Source organism: Micropterus dolomieu, linkage group LG15 (assembly GCF_021292245.1).
Source record: "Micropterus dolomieu isolate WLL.071019.BEF.003 ecotype Adirondacks linkage group LG15, ASM2129224v1, whole genome shotgun sequence".
Lineage (NCBI taxonomy): Eukaryota > Metazoa > Chordata > Actinopteri > Centrarchiformes > Centrarchidae > Micropterus > Micropterus dolomieu.
In genome coordinates, this window is record NC_060164.1 from 566,201 (window position 1) to 580,538 (window position 14,338).

Here is a 14,338-nt window from a genome sequence, read left to right on the forward strand (position 1 = left end):
AGGCATGGCGGCCTCTCGAGCCCTCCTTTCCAGGGCCTCTTTGCAGGATGTTTGTGTAGCGGCTGGCTGGGCCACTCCGCACACATTCATTCGGTTTTACAGTCTTGACCTTCCTTCGGCACCTGGCACTCGTGCGCTCTCCTCTTAGTCGTGCCACTTTATTGCACACAGGGGCAGGCGGGGTTTTCGGCACGGTTTAGTGGGTATCTCGTTCCCATAGTGTCGTAACCGACGCAGTTCGAGTTCCCTCGAAGGGGAACGTCTCGGGTTACGTATGTAACCCTGGTTCCCCGAGAAGGGGAACGAGACACTGCGTCGGCCCGCCGCACCTCTCTCCCCGCCTGAAGCGCCTGCTTCATAGTTTTAAGCTAATGATGAGTGTGTACAGGTGTGCTTTATACTCCTCCGGTTATTCCGTCACACCTTACCTTTCTAGCAATAAGCCAATAGGATTGGAGTGATTTCATTCACGTTCAGACCTGCTTCGCCTAGAGGCGTTCCAATAGTGTCTTAACCGACGCAGTGTCTCGTTCCCCTTCTCGGGGAACCAGGGTTACATACGTAACCCGAGACGTTCCTGAAATGTCAGTGCTGCAACACAGTTTTTCTCAGTTGTTCACACAATAACACTGGTACGTGAGACACAATGACCACAACCTGTAATAGAAGCACCAACCACTTGAACCAATTCTGCTAAAATGCAAGCACATTTTCTGCTTTACACTCAGCTTGCAGTTTTACAGTAAAACCAATTTCATAAAACTACACACATTTCTGCACTCTGTATATGCACATATACAGAGTTTTGCAGGTGGTGACATAGTAATGAGAAAAGAGTTCATGGATTTTGGAGAAAGTAGTTACTGAATGCATTTTGTGTGAAAGCAATGAAAAATTATTCACAGTTTGGTCCACATACACTTCTGCTTCGCTGACTTTGTGAAGAGTTTTGACCAATGCGGGTTAGCAATTGAAAAAAACTTTAAATGTAGTCAGAAATGGCAGAGAACTGAAGCTCCATATCAGTCCATTACAATGAAGCTTTATTTTGTTGTCATTATAATGCAGTGCAAACTGATTTGCTCTTGTGGCTAGTAAGATCATGCCAATAATCAACAAAAATGTGACACAATATCAAATGACCAAAAGTATAATATACATGCAGCTGTTTTTAAAGGTGCATTCTAATTGTATTTATAATGAGTTTTCCACTAATGATTTGATAGAAAAAAGTCCACACAGACGCCACTGTGTGTGTTTACCGTGGTTATGGGGTACAGGGGGTTCTGTATGGACAGCAGGAGGACCTTGTTGCCACTGTTGGGGTTGTCAGCGTTGGTCGGCCTGGTGATTCTCTTGGATGTGGAGTAATTAAAGTACGCCTGTTGGCCTAATGAACAGATGGATGAAAATATAAACACATACAGTATGCTACATAAAAGCACGTGTAAGGCTTTACAGTGATCCAACCTGCGATGTATACAGGCTCCTTGGCTCCACAGGAAACACAGCGGTCAGCACTCTCCACTGCAGAGAACTCCACAAGTGCCTGACGCTTGAATGGCATCATCATCACATAACTGAGAACACACACAAGCAAACATTAAGATAGGACATACACATGCTATTCACTCAAATCTCTTCCACCTAACGGACAGCCAGCCATACTGCAGGTCCTCCGCTCTTTGGCAACATCTCAGAACAGATGATTGTGTTTCAATCCTCAGTACTCGATTCTCAACAGATCTGATAAGAATGGGTCAGTCTTCTCAACCCCAGTAAGAAGGTAAAGAAGTTCACGGCCTGCTTTTCATTAAAGCCAAAAGTAATGAATGATGAAACAGTGAGCGATAAGGCCTTTTAAAGAACCTGCCAAATCAGTGCAATACGATAATACCTGTGTTTATGTGTTTGTGTGTGTGTGTGTCCTTCACAGAAAGCTTTTCTCTGCAGCTCCATTCAGGTGAATGAGAAGTTAATGAATACTGCACCATGCAGGGAGTGTAAATAATGGAGAAGTCGTTTAGAGTGGAAACTGCGGTATCACAAAATGTTTACTTCAATTATTCAGCATCTGTAACTCTTTACACTAACCCTACTGGAAGTTTATTGCACCAGTCACTTGGTATCTGTGAACTGTGCTTACATTTTTTCCTTCATGTGTCCCTGTCCGATGGTCTGGCAGTGGCTTTAAGTTTTCCCACAGAGAGACATGAGATAGAGGTAAAGCACAACTGTAGCATTTCTTGTTGTCCATGCAGACACCATGAGACACAAACACCAACCAACAACAACCTGACACTGAAAGCCACTGACTGCCTTATGTACCCTCCCTGGAGCTCTTAAGCAGGTGCTTTGGCCTGTCTCACTATTTTGCCTCCGCCCCTTCCTGAGGAGACACCTAGGAAGAGGTGAGTACTAACACTGTCTGACTTAAGTGTTTGAGTTAATTTGATAACAGACTAGAAACAAACCAACACTAAGTCCTGAACCGTGACTACTACTGGCTGAGGTTTCTTTTTACACAGGCAGGATGGTTCAATTGCTGTTCAATTGCTTGTTAAACATACATTTGGCGCACAATTGCCCCCCGTCTATGCAAATGAGCCTCAATGCACAAAAATGTCCACCACACCAGCGCTAACAGCCACACACAGAGTGAAATTATAAGCATCTTCATAGAGCTGATGGTAACTTTAGCGCATTTGTAAGAAGTGTCACACCAAGTGCTGTCTTACAACTCTGTGTTGGATGGCTTATGTGTCACTAGGGCTGTGCGATATGACAAAAAATTCTGATCCTGTATAGGTCATTTCATATTCCAATAACGATTTATAACCTGATATTGAACACTGTTTGTAAATTCAATGAAATATCATGAGTTACTGTTGGAATTTCTAACAGTAACTCATAGTAACATAACGCTATAATTTTCTTTGTGGGGTTCATCAATGGTGATAAATGATTCAAATTATATGTTTTATAAACATTTAGAGTTATATTAGTTAGAGTTAAAGTTAATATTTCATTAAAGTTAGTAGATGTAGCATTCCTTGAGATTTAGCAAAAAAATGTCTGATCAGTATGCACAGCAAAGTGTCTGAAAAGAACCTTAAGAGGTGGATGCATAATCTTTGATTATCCCATTTCAAGACCAAATAGAAAAAAATACAAAAAAAATAACAAGTTGTTTTTCAGTTTTAAAACCAAAATGGAAAAACTGTCAACAAAAAAATAGACATTTGTTTTTGTTTTCTGTTTTAAACCAAAACGGAAAAACAAAGCAGCTGCGTTTTGTTCTATCTATGGCTGGTGTTGTATCACTGCTGGGTTTTCAAACTAACTGGCAGCTGTACAAGTGTGCCTGTTGTTTGCAACCGCTGTGGTCTGCCTCCATCCCCAGATTGGTCACACTGTCAAAACATACAGTATAGGCTATTTCTTTTCAAGTCACATTGCATCTCATAGTGACTGTGGCGAATATGTTTGTAGAAGTGAGCACTACACAAAAAAAAAAATTAAAGAAAATGTAGGCTACTTTTTTCTAAGATCGCGCCAAGCTGGGTTCGAACTCACTGGAGCAAAAACATTTTGTTGTGGCTTGTTGCATTACATAAATAAGGAGCTTCAGCGTTGATCCAGCCAGGGGGAATGGTCACCGTCCGTCCGCAGTGCACTGGGTCACTCCTCTCCCTGGCCCTGTACGCTCCCTCTAGCTGGATGAAGTCCAACGCTTCGGGTTTTTGCACCCATGTGCTACTGCAGCTGGAGGCTCTCCGCAGCACCGTGCAACTTTCTAAATTCTTCCATCTCATGAAGAAAATAAATGTCAGGTCGAAACAGTGTAGAGAGGCTGCTGCAGCTGTTGTGTCTTCTCTAAAACTAATTGTAGCAAAATGCCTACATATAATAATAATAATAATTATAGGCATAAATGATGCCTGAAATTAATTAACAAAAGACATCTTTATTTGCCATTAAGTGCTCGTCCATACCACGCTTTAAAGCAGAGCTTTATTCCAAATGAGCCCCCTATGGTGTATTAGGCTAATTAGCATATATTTAAATAATGAACATCTTAATCCGTGCATGATTCATTAATATACAGGTCGCCAAAATAACAGTTCCTGTTTGCTGTGTACCATTGGATGTACTGGCAACTATCACTGAATTACTTTGATACTGAAGAAATCTTAAAAAGCAGAAGATTCTCAGGCGTTCCTGTTCCTGTCCCAGTTACAAACTGAACGTTGAGCTTCCTGTTTTTCTAACTAAAAACCCACTTATGTTCAAGCTCATCTTAATTACATTTAACCAGGCACCAAAATCGCCCAAGTGTATCTGCTGCAGGTTTATCAAGTGTAACACACAAAGCTACACAAATGGGACATTAAATATCAAAATCAATATTTTTCCGTTTTGGTTTTAAAACCGACCGAATAGGAAAATTTTTTGTTTTTTTCCGATTCGGTTTTGAAACGAAATAATCAAAGAACGAACCATACACGGATTAAAATTCGGCGGAAGAAATGATGAAGGCTACCTGCCTAGATTTGCATCCACCTGTTTTATCAACATAAATGAGCGTTACCTTGGGCGAGGTGCATGCACGCGTGCAGAGAATTCTGCACAACACCGGTGTAAATGACGTAGCCTATCAAACAACCGACACCAACATCTGAAGTCTGTCTCATCAGACCAGGCAAGGTTTTTCCAATCTTCTATTTTCCAGTTTCCTGTTCTTAGCTGACAGGAGTGGCACCCGGTGTGGTCTTCTGCTGGTGTAGCCAATCTGCTTCTGTAAACCCTAGAGATGGTTGGTCGTGAAAACCCCAGTAGATCAGCAGTTTCTGAAATACTCAGAGCAGCCCGTCTGGCACCAACAACCATGCCACACATTCAAAGTCACTTAAATCCCCTTTCTTCCCCATTCTGATGCTCAGTTTGAACGTCAGCAGGTTGTCTTGACCACATCTGCACGCATACAGTAAATGCTCTGAGTTGCTGCCATGTGATTGGCTGATTAGCTATTTGTGTTAAATGCATGTAAATAGAACCCAAGCGAAGAGGCACTGAGGCCCTATTTGTTGCTGCAGTTAGAGGTGCATTTCACCCTTTGTGGATGCTTTGAGAAGTACACGTTTTCTTTTTGTCTTATTTGTGCAGGTTAAGTGGCCGCAAAAAACACAAAATCCTTTTGTAAATTCACCCATTAGTTGCACACACACAAACACTTCCACACACGCTGTCTCACCATATTGGTCCAAACTTCTCCAGGGCATCTATCAGGTCTGCTTCCACCACTGCCTCACACAGACCTCTGACGTGGACCACAGGGCTGGGAGAGATCCGATGGGAGTCATCGCCATTATCCTGCAATACATAAAGTCAACAACAGTTACAGACTATGGCTGTATTCACATCAAGCTGATCTATAGCGTGCTGCAGTTGCACACATTAGGTTGCACACAGAGGTCTCTGGCCAAAGACTGCAGAGTCATGGGGCAGAAAAGCTGGACGTAGCACAACTTTAGCCACAATGAAATGCGATGTCATACAGCAAAGTGCAACGTTGCCAATCAAATACATCCAAGTGCACATTTCTGATAGATACTTCAGAACATCATTCTCCTGTTGCCACTGCTTTAAAATTGGCTGTCACAAAGATAACTTTCCAGAGTTGTAAATTCTTATTGTCTCATCGTATCATAAAACAGCTGTGCATTGTTTTAGCATCTGATAAACCTTCAAACACCGTAATCTGTTACTGAAACTGGACTCCCTTCATCATATTACATCTTCCCACCAGCACCTGACATAACGTGCACCTTATGTTTTAGTTTTCTTCAAAGCAGCGCTGTTTCCAGCTGAACGCCTGCTCTGTCACCAGCAGCCGGGTAACATTAAAAAAACCTTTAGATTATGTGACACTAAAGGCTCTGGTTATGTAATAATTCACTGCTGATGCATTTCTAACCAGAAAAGATTAAAGACTGATATGAGCATGTACAGTGAAGTTACAACAAATTCCTTTTTCTTGGCGAAGCATCCAACTTCTATGCCATGGATAGGCTGTTAACCGGAAACTCACAATTTTCACAACGTAGCATCATCAATATGTTAAGGCAAAACCATATGACATGTACATTTTCACCACCCTTGAATTTTGTGCACAGTTTGGTGAGCTTTTGATCATGTTTAGGCTGCCAAAAATGCTATTCATTTTGGAGAAAGAAAGAAAGAAAGAATTCCTTCAGATTCAATTGGGTCCTCAGGATTTGGCATAAACAACATGAATCCATGGACCCATCCTGCCTTGTGTCAATGGTTCAGGCTAGGGCTGCACGATATTGGAAAAAACTAACATTGCAATATTGATCTTTTCTGCGATATATATTGTGATATGAAAAAAGACAGGAAGTTTCACCAAATGACTTCAGTTACTCTATTTGAAAATAAATGAGTATCCTAAAAGAATTAATGAACTGATCAAGAATAATATTGGGATTGCTAGCTCACTGTGCATGCAGAGCCTGCTCATCAATCACTAGTTACAAACTGTGTTTCCAAGATCTCTTAAATCGGAGTAAATGATGTTACATCAGACAAACTTCTCTTGTTGATTAGACATGGAAAATGAGAACTGTCTACGTTTTCCTTTTCTATCAAGCAGAAAAAAAGTTGAGGTGGTTGAGTTAATTTGACTTGCTTTATATTGCACTGTTCTGCGAAGTGACTATTGCGCAAAAGCACATTGCGATGACGACGCTCCGGCGACATATTGAGCAGCCCTAGTTCAGGCTGCTGCTGCTGCTGCTGCAATGGTGTGGAGAAAATTTTCGTGGCACACATTACACCCCTTATTACCAGCATGGTTTAAACACCACAGTCTACCTGAGTATTATGGCTGACATGTTGCTAAATGTGCGTCCCTTTATGGCCACACTTTCTTCTTCTTCTAATCTTCTTCTGTTTCCAGCCCAATAACACACCAACTCACAAAGCATGCATGAAGCTGCTTCCACCACCCAGACTGTGAGTTTGGTGAACTCCAGAGTCCTCCACAGTCACCATAGAGCACCTTAGGGAGGCGGTGGAATGGGAGATCTACAGCATGGATGTTATCATCATCACCATGCAACGCTGTGTGACTGGCTGTTGCTTGATTGCTTTTAGTTTTAATGCCCTTTTTAAACACGATGTCTCTGGATGGTCACCGCGCCTTGATTATGCCATACTTCAACGGAGCTAACCGCTCAGCAGTCTGTAAATCTAAAACGAGATTTTAGCTTTATAAGGCCGGCAGTGCCTTATATCGGGTATTGTGTCTTCTCTTCAGTAACCAACCAGTAGCAATTCTGACAAAACTGTATCATGCATATATATGTATGTATGTATGTATGTATGTACGTACGTACTTGTATTTGTATGTGTATTTTATCCTGTATGCAAAGCACTTCGTAACCGTGTGTATATATATATATATATATATATATATATATATATAATTTAATTTCACTGACAAGATGCACAGGTACCCCGAATTGCTCTGAGTCGATTCCTGCTTGCCCTAGACCAGAGCTCCTAAAGATTGCACTTTTGAATATCAGATCCCTGTCTAATACAAGTTTTTATATTAATGATTTTACCTCTCAACACCGTCTTTGTTTTTTATTTTTAACCAAATGCTGGCTTTCCCTTAACGGTCTCTGCCATATTATTAGACTCTTCCGCTCCAAATTACAGCTGTCTTTACTCATGTAGACAAGACAAAAGAGGAGTAGGAGCTTCCAGTATCTGTGTGTTGTTTTGGAGGCGTGTTAAGCTTTAAATACTTCTTATTTACCCAGCACATACTAACTGTGACTATTTAATAACACAACACCAACATTTCATCTGAGTCTTCTGATTTTATGTTGATCGTTCTCACCAGTTATGATAGGATCATTTTACTTGACAGTTTTAACTTTCATGTCAGCAACATTGCTAATTCAAAGGGTCCCTCTTTAGATGTTTTGGCCTGTTTGGTCTTGTGCAGCATGAAAAGAGGGCCAACCGCATCCATGGGAATACGTTATCACAAGGGGTATCGAAATACATGTCTCTAATAAGACTGATGTCCCCATTTCTGACAATTTCTGGGTTTTTTTTAATACCACTATGTCCGGGTCAAAACAGTGGAATGAGACTGTTGTTGTAAAGCGAACTCTTGATGACGAGGCAAGGACTAGGTTTTTAGATATTGTGAAAAATGCTATCTACTGCTTGCTCAGCTGATGGTCTTGTGCACAAATAACAACTGATCTTGGTCTTCTTTTGACACAGCTGCTCATCTAAGAATTAAAAAAACATGAAGTACCCCACAAATTACCTTGGAAAACTGCTGCTATTTATCAGTTAAAAAGAAACGCGAGAGACAGTGGAAGAAAAGTAAAAAAACATCAACTCTTTGTGATCTACTAATCTGTGAGTCTAACATGACATCCTCTAGTTTTAGTTTCAACAGTTGATGAAATTGGTGTCACCATCAACAAAATGAAGTCATCATGTGCACTACACCCCGTTTACACCACACTACTTAAATTCAGCTTCCTGTGCACCTCTGCAATCAGGGACTTTCCCATCTATACTAAAACAACAAAATAGCAAGTACTGTAACTAACATTAGCTAAGTTGTATGTTAGCTGCGAAGCTAACATGCAAATCATGGCTGGACTGTGACTAAGAGTGAGCAATATCTAAAACATAAATTTTCAATGCACGTTTTCATCTGTAAGAATGTATACATTTGAATATACACACTGGCTTTGCTGCAGAATGTAGAAATCAGACAAATCTGGCGTGTTATCTTTAAATAAATGTAAATTAAATAGCTCGTTGTGAGTATTGTCGTGGTTATACCAAGCTAGCAAATAATATAATTACCTGTGTAGGCTAATTCATATTGCGATATTAAAGCACAAAGAACTTTGACTATTTGATAGACTCTACTATCAGTTTGCGCTACGGTAGCCTTAGGACAAGGCAGCATAAATCGTCAGAACACTGGACCACTTTGTTTGTTTGCCATTTACAGAGAAAGGACTGTGTACTAACACCAGATTTTTCAGCGCACACACAGAATGGACAGCTGGCAGACCGTGAGGAGAGATTAGCTTAGGTAGCATTAAGAAACTTGACTGTGCCAGTTAATTCAAATCTTCCTTTTTTAAGTAAACTTCTCAAGAAGACTTTATTTGACCAATTACAAGGTCATCTGAAATCCAATAATAGATTAGATAAATTCCAGTTCGGCTTTTGAACCAACCATAGCACTAAAACTGCTGCTGTATTAAAGTTTGTAAATGACCTGACCTTGAATATTGTGTTCCTCAAGGAAGCATTCATGGTCCTGTTCTTTTGTCTTTATATATGCTCCCTCTGGGCAACATAATTAGTCACCATAATATCAAATATCACGGTTATGCTGATGATACACAACTTTATATCTCTGTTTCACCAGAAAACCCCAGATCTTTAAATACTTTTTAAACTTTCTCACTGATATTAACATGTGGATGAGCAAAAATTATATTCTTTTAAATGAACAGAATACAGAAATTCTACTTGTTGGTCCAAAAGCAGAGGCAGGGACTTGAGTGAGTGTTTGCCAGCCTGTCTAAGCAAATCAAAACACATGCTACAGATCAGGGAATTGTTTTAGACTCTAATCTTAATTTCATTAGTCATTTTAACAAGGTCGCAAAAACATATTTTCATTTCAGGAATATTGTCAAAGTTAGACCATTTAATTTTTTTTGCTGAAATGCTGATAGGTGCTTTTATTACAAGCCACTATTGCAACTCTTTACTGGTCTCCCTAAAAAAATATAATTCAGCCAGGAGTTGCTTGTATCAATGCACAGGCTACCTGTACCTTACTTTTGTCCAAAACCTTACATACATAATGTATCACCCTCAATTATCAGCGACTACCTCTCATTTTGCCTTTCTGTTAAAGTGTCTAAAGTGTCCCACAAGAAATGTGGTGAGGCTGCTTTCTGGGTTTATGGCCCTAAAGTGTCCCCCTCCCCCTGGATCTTAGAACAGCTAACTCCCTTGGTATTTCAAAAAAGACATTACAGACCTATCGCTTTAAATTGGTGTTTAATTTGGATTGACTGTTTTTATTAGTTTATTCTGTTGCCTTTGCTATTTATCATTGATATATTTACCAATTGACAATCTGATCTTGTCTTGTTAAGCACTTTGGGCTGCAACTGTGCATGAAATGTGTGTCAGGCCGTGCTGGCAAAAGCCCACATTGAAACACAATAAGGCTTTTTTGGACAGTCAGTTATCAATACGGAGTATTCTTGAGGACTCAGGACATGGACAAGAAGACAGGAAAGAGAGAGAGAGAAAGAAAGAGAGTGAGAATGAGAGAGAGTTCTAGTCAAATTATCACACTTCTAATTGTTTCTCTCCCTCAGATATTCTGTCTCTTTTAAACTTTAATATCTTCCCTCGTATGCTTCTCACTCTACTTTTATCATCCATCCCTTCCCCCATCTTCCCTCTTTTTGTCGTTCTCTTTCACATTGACATTCCTTTTAGTCTATTTATAGAGGCAGATGGCTCATCTGAGTGTTGGGAGAGGAAAAATGGCATGAGACTAACTTCCCCCTGTTGACAAGGCTGCTGGCTTCTCCGCATATTTTCTGTACACACAAGGCACGTCCATTGTGCATGTTTTAAAAAGGACAACACCTAGCATTCACATTACTTATCAGTGTGTTCAGTCAATTATCCACAGTTGTAAATTACTCTGATACAGTGCTGATAAAACTTTCTAGATACAGATTTCTGTAGATCTGATAAAGTAAATACTGTATGACAATACACAGCTGTAATTTCAGAGGTGGTTATATACTGATCAGCCATAACATTATGAGCACACACAGATGAAGTGAATAACACTGATTATCTCGTTACCATGGCACCTATCAGTGGATGGGATATATTAGGCAGCAAATCAACATTTTGGAAAAATGGAAAAATGGACAAGCGTAAGGATTTGAGTGACATATAGTGGTCATTATCTATCAATAGTGGTCCAAGGAAGGAAAAGCAGTGAGCCGGCTGGGTGTGGCAACAGGTGCAAGAGAGCACTCTTCTCACCACACTCAACAGTGATGCTGGCTGTGAAACAGACGTTCACACAGAGAGTGCAGCAAAACCCTGGCTGCTGTTAAGTTACTCTTTAAAGAGTAACTACACACCCAAATCCTGGCTCTGCTCCCTCCCTCAAAGTCGCTAAGTTGCTAACTTAGCGACTTTGTCGCTATAGGTAGCGAGTTTTCAGACCCCTTTAGCGATTTTTTTTCCTAAAAAGCCACAAATCTAGCGACTTTTTTTGGTGTTATTGGAGACTTTTTTAGACTCTGACATGAAAGCAAGTATCGTTTTTATAGGCTACTCTTCACAACAAACAGCCAATAGCTACTTTCCTTACTGAGGAGTTGGCAACTAGTCTGTGACGCGGAGGTAAGGAGACAATGACCAGAGTGACAGACTGAGCCCTGCTCAGTGTAGCAGGAATGGCCATATGTAGTCAGATCTAAGTAGCCAGGAGCATCTGCTGTCAGACTCTCTGTGGCAGTGCTGGAAACACAGAGAGTCCCATTCATGGCCCTTTCTACAAGTTTCTGTGTGGTACTTGTGCTGTAGCTGAGCTATAAGCTCAGAGAGGCTCTCCTGTGTGTCTGTGTCTGTGTCTGTGTGTGTGTGTGTGTGTGTGTGTGTGTGTGTGTGTGTGTGTGGTGTGAGTGTGAGTGTGAGTGTCAGCACCGCTGGTGCCTAATTTCTAGGTCAGCTGGAAAGCTGCAGTCTAGAGGTGTTTTTGCAGCCGGGAAAGCAACAGTGCTGACCCATTCTGGCCACTGGCTCACAAATATTAAAACTAACTAAATAATGCTAAATCCAACTATTTCAAACACATAGGTGAATTGCAAGCTCCTCCTTCATGTTGCTGTGCATTACCACCACCTCTCCACTAGATGGCGCTGTCACAAAAGATCTACGGTCCTAGAAACGCGGTCCCAGGATTGCTGCGGTCCTGAAACTGCAGCCTCCATTACTACAGCTACATAATATTGCACCTGCCACCAGATTAGCTAATAGCAAAATTCAACTGCCGGTTTTCAACCAATAGAGGGCAGTCGCTATGCAAGAATAGAATTCAAACACTGTGCATTAAAATGGTAAGATTTTGACCTGAATCTATAATCAACGCTACTAAATACCCATATACATTGGTTTTCAGCTGCAAAAAGTGGTCCAGGGATTTAGTCACTCTTTAAAGGTGCAGTAGAATAAAAAACTGTAATTACCTTGGCATAGCTGAATATAATATAACAAGTTCAGTACATAAGGACATACATCAAGGACATACTGTAAGCCTCAATCTCCATTCTTTCCTTCTTCATATGTAAGTCACACACGCAAAGGATGCTGGAAAAACGTACAAATGCCAACAAGCGCAAGATGTGACCTATCATCTGGGCTCATTAATATTTACACACCCAAAGTTTACATAAACCAGCCCACATTCCAGAGAAGTGGTCATACGAACTCATTGAGCTAGAGCTGGAGGTTGTTCAGTGTCTCACAGAAAGTGCAGTTATGTTTGAAGAAGGGAAATATGTTCTGGTTTTCCCTCTGATGTCCTCTGGCTGCTCTGCCTCAAATCTGTGATTTATGAAGTTTCCTGATGGACAGATAGCTTTACTTGATGTTAAAGCAACAGTAACCGCTAACTGCTGCTAATGGTAGCTGCTGTTATTAGCTGGCTCTGAACCAGCAGTCCAAAGCTTAAACACCAACACATCCCCGGACCTCAAAGCTTCCAGTCCAGGCAGAATCAGCAATAGGACGTCTAGCTGCACGGCTAATTGAGTAGCTAGCAGCAGCTGCTGTTAGCAGTATTTAGCAGCTAAACAGCTAAAGCGGTACAAAGTCTGTAAATCACCAAAACTTGAGGCAGACCAGCCGGATCACAAAGGGAAAATCACAATATTTTCTTCATCAAATCTGATCCATGTTCACCAAAACTATTGACTAAAGTTATAAAGGTGTGTATTTGTACAGTAATCAATGAGGCCTGGTCTCGCATAGCAGGGCTTGATTCTGCGCTGTGCAGCTAGGCCCACCCCTCAGCTGTGCTCAGGGAAGTTGGCAAATCAGAAGCAAGTGGGCTTTCAGGGAGGGGGGCCTTATAGAGAAAGGAGCTAAAACTCACTGTTTTTCCACCGGAGGGACCAGGGTCTAAATGTAGTTCTGGGGTCTTCATTTTACCCCCTAAAAAGTCCCTGCTCGGGGGGTAGTACTTTCCGAAAGTACCGGTACTTTGGGGGGGCGGGGCTTGCCTTGCAGTGAAATTCTGAATGGGCGAGTAGAGGCTACTGGCTTTAACTGGAGAATGTTGGCTGTTTTTCTACGAGTGCTCCTCTCTTTTCCACCGTTGTTTGCAAACCAATAAATCACAATCAACAGTCAATCCACACAAGTCTGATGTCCTCCTGAGATCGTATGTACACAAAAAATAATAGGTTGATGGGTCCACTAGTAGAGATTAGCTGCAGACACACACACACACACACACACACACACATATACAGTGGGTACGGAAAGTATTCAGACCCCTTTAAATTTTTCACTCTTTGTTTCATTGCAGCCATTTTCCAAAAATCCAAAAAGTTCATTTTATTTCTCTTATTTTTATTTAAATTTTTGCAAATTTATTAAACAAGAAAAACTGAAATATCACATGGCCATAAGTATTCAGACCCTTTGCCGTGACACTCATATTTAACTCAGGTGCTGTCTATTTCTTCTGATCATCCTTGAGATGGTTCTACACCTTCATTTGAGTCCAGCTGTGTTTGATTATACTGATTGGACTTGATTAGGAAAGCCACACACCTGTCTATATAAGACCTTACAGCTCACAGTGCATGTCAGAGCAAATGAGAATCATGAGGTCAAAGGAACTGCCTGAAGAGCTCAGAGACAGAATTGTGGCAAGGCACAGATCTGGCAAAGGTAACAAAAAAATTTCTGCTGCACTTAAGGTTCCTAAGAGCACAGTGGCCTCCATAATCCTCAAATGGAAGACGTTTGGGACGACCAGAACCCTTCCTAGAGCTGGCCGTCCGGCCAAACTGAGCTATCGGGGGAGAAGAGCCTTGGTGAGAGAGGTAAAGAAGAACCCAAAGGTCACTGTGGCTGAGCTCCAGAGATGCAGTCGGGAGATGGGAGAAAGTTGTAGTAAGTCAACCATCACTGCAGCAATCCACCA

General features: G+C 41.2%; 1 protein-coding gene across 1 annotated transcript in view; it reads right to left on the reverse strand.

Moving 5' to 3' along the window:
• LOC123984457 (heterogeneous nuclear ribonucleoprotein L-like) overlaps window positions 1–14,338 on the reverse strand; it is a 50,612-nt gene that overhangs the window by 22,372 nt on the left and 13,902 nt on the right. Inside the window, exons 2-4 of the mRNA XM_046071370.1 lie at window positions 5,255–5,373; window positions 1,471–1,580; window positions 1,263–1,390 (exon numbers count right to left, since the gene is read on the reverse strand). Of these exons, the coding sequence (XP_045927326.1) occupies window positions 1,263–1,390; window positions 1,471–1,580; window positions 5,255–5,373 (357 nt within the window). The remainder of the gene's footprint in view (window positions 1–1,262; window positions 1,391–1,470; window positions 1,581–5,254; window positions 5,374–14,338) is intronic.